This window comes from Diabrotica undecimpunctata, chromosome 4 (assembly GCF_040954645.1).
Source record: "Diabrotica undecimpunctata isolate CICGRU chromosome 4, icDiaUnde3, whole genome shotgun sequence".
In the NCBI taxonomy this organism is placed as follows: Eukaryota; Metazoa; Arthropoda; class Insecta; order Coleoptera; family Chrysomelidae; genus Diabrotica; species Diabrotica undecimpunctata.
This window is the reverse complement of record NC_092806.1, coordinates 9,022,759-9,032,398: the sequence shown is the minus strand read 5'-3', so window position 1 is coordinate 9,032,398 and position 9,640 is coordinate 9,022,759. Positions and strand designations below refer to the sequence as shown.

At 34.2% G+C, this 9,640-nt stretch overlaps 1 protein-coding gene across 1 annotated transcript; it reads right to left on the bottom strand.

Moving 5' to 3' along the window:
* Positions 1 to 3,508: 3,508 nt before the first annotated feature.
* On the bottom strand, positions 3,509 to 7,394 carry LOC140438107 (MORN repeat-containing protein 4 homolog). Its single transcript, XM_072527821.1, has 3 exons — positions 7,123 to 7,394; positions 5,461 to 5,647; positions 3,509 to 3,884 (listed from the first exon to the last, which is right to left on the bottom strand). Exons 1-3 carry the CDS (start codon positions 7,136 to 7,138, stop codon positions 3,611 to 3,613), a joined length of 477 nt encoding a protein of 158 aa, XP_072383922.1. The 5' UTR covers positions 7,139 to 7,394; the 3' UTR covers positions 3,509 to 3,610.
* Between the last annotated feature and the right edge of the window lie 2,246 nt (positions 7,395 to 9,640).

The following is a 9,640-nucleotide window of genomic DNA, read 5'->3' as shown; positions in this document are numbered from 1 at the left end:
TGATAAGTACCCTTAATTAAAATAGGAGATAAGCAGAATCCTTCGAATTAATTCTAATACTGACCACAAAACAAAATAGGTACATACTGTTACAGCATAGGCAGAAGAACAAAGGTTTATATTTAGAAGAACATAAATAAACAGAGCTCTTGAGGGAGAAACAGCAGGAATCAAGGTCAATGGAACACCAATTAACAACATTAGATATGCGGACGATACTATCATAATAACAGACAACCTCCGAGACCTCCAAAAGCTAATGAACAAGATAGTTGAGTATGGAGAGGAATATGGATTATCAATAAACACCAAGAAAACCAAATTTATGAGGATATCAAAAACCCAAAATAATGGTGAAAGCCTGGCAATTAACGGTAGTGCTTTAGAACAAGTTGAAAACTACCACTATCTTGGCACAATAATTAATCACACAAACGATTACTCCAAAGAAATCAAAGTTCGAATAGAGAAAGCACGTACAAACTTCAATAAAATGAGAAAGGTACTTTGTGCAAGAGAACTAAAATTGGACTTGAGAGTTAGGCTGGCAAGGTGCTATATTTTCTCGACTCTGCTTTATGGGATAGAAGCATGGACACTTAACGCGTCGACTGCTAAAAATTTGGAAGCATTTGAAATGTGGGTGTATAGAAGAATCCTGAAGATATCATGGACCGAGCATGTAACAAACAACGAAGTCATGAGAAGAATCAACAAAAGAATGGAAGTATTGGAAACCATCAAGACACGAAAGCTGCAATACCTGGGGCATGTTATGCGTAATGAGAGATACAACCTACTTCAATTGATTATACAAGGGAAAATTCAGGGCAAGAGAAGTGTAGGAAGAAGAAGAATCTCATGGTTGCGTAACTTGAGGGAATGGTACGAATGCACATCAATTGAACTATTCAGAGCAGCAGAATCTAAGATCAGAATAGCCATGATGATTGCCAACCTCCGTCGCGGAGATGGCACGTGAAAAAGAAGATACTATCAGGTACTAAAGATTACAGTCGTTGCACATAATCCTTCACGTGAGAAGGTTTTCTTATTTCTCGTTTGGGTATGACTGAAATAGTAATTTTAGCAATATTTTTTGACAATTTTGGTGTAGACACAAAATTGGGATTCATATGACACTGGCAGTGATCTAGCGCCAGCCAACTCTTTGGTCTTCTTCTTCTTGTTCCTCTTATATAGGTAATTCTGCTTGTTCATTGGCGTATTAATACCTCTATGGAAGGTTGTCACTCCATCTTTTGTGCGGTCGTCCGATACTTCTTCTGCCGATTGGTGACTTATCTCTTGCTATTTTGACGACACGGGTCTCCTACATTCTGCTTATGTGGTTTTTCCATTCTTTTTTCTATTTTATTGTCATTCATTTATACACTGTACATTACATTTTCTTGTAATGTCTTCACTTCTCTTTCGATCTCTCAGCGTATTTCCTGTAATTTTTCTCAGTAGTCTCGTCTCTGCCGTTTCCAGTAGCCTTTGCGCTGTGGCTGTGTCGGGTCTTGTTTCTGAGGCATATGTCATTATTGGTCTTACACTGGCTTTATAAATTATTGACTTCATCTCAGTATTAATGTGTCTGTTTCGCCATATAGTATTATTAAGGCACCCTATCAATCTAATTGCTTTTTGTACTTGATCTCCCACTTCTTTGTCCAGGTCTCCATAGCTAGATAGTGTAATTCCCAGGTCTTTTCAATTTCCATTTTACATATGGTTGGTTCTTTTCTAACTACTATTGTTTTAGTTTTTTGAGATGAGATTGTCATATTAAATTCTTTTGCTCTAATGCTAAATCTGTGGACCAGTTTTTGTAGACTGTCTTCATCTTGGGCTATCAATATTGCGTTGTCTGCGTAACAGAGTATTTTTATTTCCTTTTTTTACCATTCTGTATCCTCTTCCTTTGTTAACGCTTTTGATGATTTCATCCATGATTAAATTGAAGAGCATGGGGCTCAATGAATCCTCTCGTTTTATTCCGCTGCCTATTTCTATAGGTTCTGTAAGTTGTCCATCTATTTTTAGGTCTATTTTGTTGTTTTGGTAGATGTTTTTGTTAGTTTTAATAATATTTAGGGGAACTTCTCTATTATATAGAAGATGGATTGCATCTTTGAGTCTTACTCTGTCAAACGCTTTCTTTGGGTCAATCAGATACAGAAATGTTGATCTATTATACTCTAGTGATTCCTTAAATTTAAGTTCACTTTTTTTATCTTTCTCTATTACAGTCTGATTGGACTAATTACATTTTGTATCTGGCTTGAATTTTTGTATACAACTTTCCAACTTATTCAAAATAATTACAATTATTATGAGTACCTAAGGACTCTGTTGACAGTAATATTGGGGAAAACTGATTGGGATTTACCTAATAAAGTTTTGGTATTAAATGCCACCTATTACGACGGTAAACCTGACCTGAACTTGATTCTATTTATTAAATAAGATCTAGGTTCATCTAAAAGACTCACAACTTTAGCATAAATTCTAAGATCGGTTACTTGGACAAATTCCCCAACCGTTAGATCCTTCAATGTTCCTGGTCTTTTATTCAACTATTTTGCACTGCTATCCTTAGTTCTACCCTCACATTTTCAGTTACTTGGTAACAAAGGAAAAAATTACCTTATCTTTTTTCCGGCGGGTGAAAAACCACATTCTAGGGGGTAGTTCTATCAACTAAAAGACCTTTATGAATGTCATCATTTTTTTTATTAATTTTTTTCTCAATCTTTACAGCGGCCTCAACAAATCCGTTGGACTGAAAAAATGGGGCCGCTGATTATTATCAATTTAAAATCATATTCCTGTGGAAATTTTAAAAATTTATTTCGAAACTCTTGGCTATTACTTCACATATGCCATATCTAGAAAAAAATACTTTCACCCTCTCAACTATAACTTGTTCTATCTTTTTTAAGTTTAAGATAAACATAAACTCCTCAAATCTATACTTGGCCCTTTTTTTTCTCCTCCGCACAATACTCAGCTTTAATCTAAAACCATACACATACCTGCGAGATTGACACGATTATTAATGATTCACAAAAATATCGACATATCTAAAACCCATCCGTGTAAAAAAACTGTACCCTTTAATTAGCATTGCTCCCCCATATTATGAAGCAGAATCTAAAAAACAGACAACAGATCCATTGTTCGATCAACTAAGGAAGCATAAACACAGCTTCATGTGCCAATCATCAAGCTCATTAAAAACAGCTACTTGAAATAGATTGCTCACCAGTTGCCCGGCAAGATATAAATCGCCATATCCTAACTGGAGGAGTACTCTAAACAGATTAAGAACAGGCATGATAGGCATGTAAAAAGAAGATATGCATGCGGGAAGGTTCAGGACAACCAGCACCTCTGCACAGTCCTCGCCCTGGCCAATGAAAGAGCCATCCATGTAGCAGAGTAATAGAAAAACATAATGTAGAAGCCTATGTGAATACGAAAAGTAAGTACGTAAAGTAAATAAAAAAACTACTATAATTTATTGATAAAAAATTTAATGGTAAAACAATTACTATTTATTAAATGTTTTATTAATTATCTTCACCAAAAAAATGTTTACTTTTTACGCTTTCATCTTTTCTATATACTGATTTCGAGCCATGAAAGCCACCCTTTGGGCTTTTTTGATGACCTGAGGACATCTCGAAGACGTTTTCATCTGGCAGTCGTGGAAAAATCCTTCGTTTCTCGGGAACCCGTTGGTATTATCTGAGAAAGTAGTCAAACCAAGGCCCCATATTTTTCCTCCTCTGAATTCCCCCTCGTGCTTCATACCGTCTGATCGCCAAAATATGCCATAGCCGTGGAACCAACCATCGAAGAACTCTCCTTCGTATCTTAAAATGAAACAATATATAAATTTTTACAATTAAATAAATTGGTGTATAAAATAAAGGTCAATAGCATTTTGTAAATAGAATCTAAGAAAATTAAATTACGGTGCCACATTCTAATTCGTTTTACGAATACTTTCTAACACAATATCCTAAGGTTTTGAAAGATGAAGCAACAGTTCAGTTAATATGGTTAGTAAATGATAATTTGTCACCAAATAATACACCTAAGGTTTTTATTGACTTGCATTTTTATATCACAATATTGTCTAAAATATAATTCGATTCAATTACCTCCTATTTCTTATAGAACGAAAGTGTTTTACATTAAGAAATATTCAAATAAATTCGATTCTTAGTACGCAATTGACTAACGAATTGACTGGAATTTAAGACAGTTCTTGAAATAATTATTTTAATACACATAAAAATTCCTATTGAAAACCAAGTATATGTATTGTACTAGATCAGGCAACCAGATACCTAGACTCTTAATTGATAATCTGGAACTGGAAGGCGTGGACACCTTCGTCTACCTGGGCTCGCTGCTGACCAAAGACAACAATGTCAGCGAAGAAATTAAAAGAAGAATAGTGCTTGCCAATAAGTGCCATTATGGCTTGAGGAAACAGATGGCCCCAAAACTACCCAGAAAAATTAAAATTACCATATATAAAACACTAATAAGGCCAGTATTAACATAAGGGTCAGAAACGTGGTCACTTACACAGAACGACCAAGAATTGCTTAAACGTTGGAGAAAAATTCTAAGGAAAATATATGGAGGAGTCCAAGAACAGGGTTTGTGGCGTAGGCGCTACAACTTTGAGTTATACAGAAATTTTGGGGACACTGACGTTGTAAAATGTATTAAATTAGCACGCCTTCGATGGATAGGACATGTAATTAGGCGAGATGAAGATGCAACGATCAGAAAAATTTTCGACAGAAGAGGACCAGTGGGAAGACGAGCCAAAGGAAGACCAAAACTTAGGAATCAAGATAACATAGAGGATTATCTAAAATCCATCGGGGTTAAAGCATGGAGAAGAGTTGCCAGAGACAGGGGCGAATGAAAGATTGTTCTGAAGAAAGCTTTGGCTCATAAAGAGCTGTAATGCCACTGGTGATGATGATTAAAAACAATTTAAAGTACCCTAACAATAATTTATCGTTATAAATTTAACGGTATATGTAATTTTGCCTTATTTTAAATGTCCCATTTTGGCACACACCAAACAACCACTTGATACAGATGCTAGCAAGCTAAAGATAGTGCAAACACTCCTGACCATAGAGCTGCGCGAAGGCTGAGTCAAAATTCACGTAAAGGCAGAAAGGTTCTATTGTAAACCAAATTTCGTCTACTGCGCCGTGGTCAGGAGTGTTTGCACTATCTCTACATCCATGCTACCATAGCTGCTACTAAAGGGTGTTTTTTTTTAGAGGTGTAGAAATGTAAGTTGGTAACACTTTTTAACTGTTGGCCATTTTGACAGCTGTCAAGTGATTTATGTTAAGTTGGGTTTAGCATTTCAGTACGTATATTATGCCCCATAAAATAATAAAAAGTACGTACTTTGCCCCATCAGGAAACCGTAAAACTCCAATTCCATGGAATAACCCATTTTCAAACATTCCATCATATCTAGTACCATCAGGAAGCTGCAAATGTCCTTCCCCTTGTCGTTTTCCTTCCGTATTCCATGTTCCTACATAAGAAGTACCATCGTTGTATCTATGACCACCATCGGCAGCAATTGGAACTAAAAATAAACCGATTTTTACATATAGACAGTAGAATCATAGATATACAATTTTTACTTTATGTAGGGATGAAATAAATAAATGTATGAAGCTTATTTATTCAGGTGCATGCCGAGGAACTGAAAATTTATAGACTACAAAGCAGCCTACGACTCTGTGAATAGAAGAGAAATGTTCAAAGCAATGAAAGAGCTAGGAATGCCAAATCAGTTGGTTCAGAGGGAACTGTCTTAACCTTTTAAAACAAATAACGGGCTGTGCCAGGGAGACCGTCTCTCCTGTATACTGTTCAATCTGGCTCTGGAAAAAGTAATATGTATGTTACAAATCACAACCATTGGTTTAATATATAATAAATCAGTGCAAATCCTTGCCTATGCTGATGATATTAATTTTGTTGGAAGAACAGAAAACGTTGTACGAGAGGCCTATGTAGCATTAAAAGAATCAGCTACAAAAATGGGTTTAATAATAAACACCAACAAAACGAAATATATAAAAATAAGCACGCTACTACAAATCCTACGACCACTTGTTATAGAAAACGACGTCATTGAAGCAATGAACGAATTTGTATACCTGGGAGCGCTCCTTACCACTGAAAACAATATTACCGCAGAAATTACATGGCCAACGGATACTATTTTGGGCTCAATCTTCTCCTTAAATCCACAATTATATCGAGAAATACAAAAATAAAATTCTACAAAACAATAATACTCCCAGTTCTAAAATATGGTTCAGTGACCTGGACTCTAACAAAAAGTAATGAGAACATGTTGGATCTTTCGAAAGAAAAGTACTAAGGCGAATCTATGGAGTAGTTAATGACAATGGATGTGGAGAAGACGATACAACTTTGAACTTTAAAGAATATACCAGGAACCAGATATCGTCAAACTTATGGATGTCTGAGGTGGATAAGGCATGTAATGCAGATGGAACAAAAAGACCCAGCTAGAAAAACGCCCCTTGATAGACCCATTGGCCAGAGAAGAAGAAGACCACCCAGAACAAGGTTCCTTGATAACATCGATGAAGACATGAGAAATACGGGAATATGTGCTTGGCGGAAGAAGGCCATGGATAGGGACAACTGAAGAGAAATTCTTGAATAATGATGATAACCCAAGGAACTGTTCTGGTACCGCTTTTATATAAAGAGCTCCAAATGTATGTAAACCTATTAACAAATACTCAAATGTTTAAAAAAGGTAACAATTTGTACTGTATATTGAACACTAATTCAATGAAGGATTTAAAATAGTAAAAGATTATAAAAGGTGAAAAGGTAAAACAAGCCATACTTCTCAGCCTTCTATTGGCCATTTTTGGACATCGTAGAATGGCTCGTTCAATGGCGTAGAATTCAGAATTCAGATAGAGAAATTCTAATCTACCAGGTTGGAGGTGTAATCTACCAATGTAAAATATGATAAACAAAGATAGATAGAAATTAGTTATTAATACATACGCCTTTCGTCGACCATATTCACCAGGCATTGATCTTGTACTACAAAGCGTGCCCATTACAGTAATGTTATTATACTAATCTAATTTAGTAATCTAAATTAGGTCAGAAACATTGAAAATTATTATAGTTGCGAAGTTACGTATCTAGTTACATTAGGGTGCGGAATGCCAACAGGTTACAAAAAAATTTTGAATATTATGATTTTAAAATAAGGTTTTGTCATTTATTTTCTATGAATATTAATTAGAGATATTGTTATGGAATCGATTAAAATAATACGCAATTTTTAAAGCCGAGGGTACTTTTTAATTTAGTCGATGAAATCCCTGTCAGCAAACTGCGCTTGAAATCGGCAAAAAAGAATTATTTATCCAAAACTGGCAACATTGCAAAATCATTAATTAATTACCAAAAGCCGACGACGTTCAAGGGTTCAAGTATGTTTATTTAGTAATGTGAAGTTAGTTGCATAAACGAAGTTCCAAAAATATTAGTGATTTAATCATTTAATAATTATTGATTTTACCTGTTTGGGTCAACCTTCATAAAAAGTATTCATCGCTAATTATTTTACAAGATATTAATTTATATGAAAATAAATCACAATTGATTGTATTGAGAATAACATTTCGGCGTTTTACATTGACGTTTAGATTTCCAATACGGAAACTGCTTTAAAAAAATTTTACAGTGAAAATAATTATAAAAATATGATCTTAACCTGTAAATATTTATGTTACACAGCGTTGCACGATTTTCAATAAATAATGCATGTACGTACCTACACACTACACAGCACTTTCGAATCTTGATTTTAGATTATTATCTTAGGAATATGTTTTATAAACATAAAATGGATTATAATTATTATATAATGGAAAAGAAATAGTCAAACACGTGAGTGTGTTGACTAATATTTCAGTAGATAGTGGATGATGATTTCAGTTGATAGGGAACTTTGAAAGCAAAAATAGTAGAAAAAAAATAAATTCTAATAAATGTCAAGAGAGAAAGGACGAAACTGTAACAAAGAAGCCAATGAAGTAAACTTAAAAACCTAGAGATCGTAGACCTAGATGAATTAAATAACCAAGTTACCCGGCTCTGTGGATGCTATATAGAAAAATAAGCTATTGTAGTAAACAAAATAAAACATTTGACAAAAGAGTACCTACAAAAAGGAGCTTATTGAAAAAGAAGACCAATCAAAAAGAAAGGCACAGTGGAGGAATAAGGAAAAAATAACATAATAAGTAAGGAAATATGTACTAAAATACAATATAAAAAGTATTTTAAAAGTATAGAACAGAATAAAAACTAAAAAGCATTTGCAAGAAATTTAGCAGAAGGGATACATATATATATATATATATATATATATATATATATATATATATATATATATATATATATATATATATATATATATATATATATATATATATATATATATATATATATATATATATATATATATATATATTCACCAAAAGAATAAAAAGACATTTCAATACAAATTAAACGGGAAATATAAAAATTTATTTTTTTTTGTAATTAGCTGTGGCGCACCCAAGGGGGGGTTTGGGGGTTAAAACCCCCAAATCGTGAAGATAACGGGAATTACGGAGGGATGGAATAGTGTTCAAAATTACATCCGAGCAGTCATTAAAAAGAAAAAAGAAGAAGAGAAGCACCAAACGGGCCAACGACAGAGATAAGATCTAATTACTATTTTAATGGGAATAAGCCGCAATTGAAGGTTAAAATAAGTTTATTGACGTTTGAATTTTTTATCTTTGATCTTGCACTTTCAAGACTCTTCCAAGATTTAAATTGTGGCAAGCTATATACAACAACTCGATATTAGTCCATACCTTTTAGGAATAATCACAGAAGTATACAAGGATAACACTACACACCTAAAAATCGGAAATAGACTATCAGAGCCAATAAAAGTAACTAAAGGACTAAAACAAGGATGCAGTATGTCACCCTTACTGTTTAATTTATATATTGAGGCAGCTCTCCAAAATTGGAAAAACCACTGCCAGGGAATGGGAATCCCTATAGGAAATGACGTACTGTTCCCCCTGAACTTTGCGGATGACCAATACGTCCTAGCTCAAGATTCTTATGATCTAGAATTTATGATAAAGCGTCTATACAGAGAATATGTAAAATGGGGGTTACAAGTCAGCATGAAGAAAACAGAATATTTAGTTATCAATTCAGATGCAAGGTTTGAAGTGTTGATAGACGAGGACGTGGAAATCAAACAAGTGGAAAAATTTAAATATTTAGGTGCCATCATTGCTAAGAACGGCTTGGGAGAAACCGAAATTAAACACCGAATTAATCAGGGACGTAATATTGTAGGATGTCTGAACTCCTTATGGTGGGATCGCAACATTTCCAAAAGGAACAAAAAAAGAATAGGGCAAACCACGGTTGAATCAGTTCTTTGTTATGGCTCTGAAGTATGGACAATTAATGGTGACCTGAAGAGAAGATTGTTGGC

What these genes read in the sequence shown, in the direction of transcription:
- LOC140438107 (XM_072527821.1), bottom strand. An exon ending in CGGTTTCCTGATGGGGCAAA is followed by an intron (nt 3,885 to 5,460) that starts GTACGTACTTTT and finishes TTTCATTTTAAG; the next exon opens with ATACGAAGGAGAGTTCTTCG.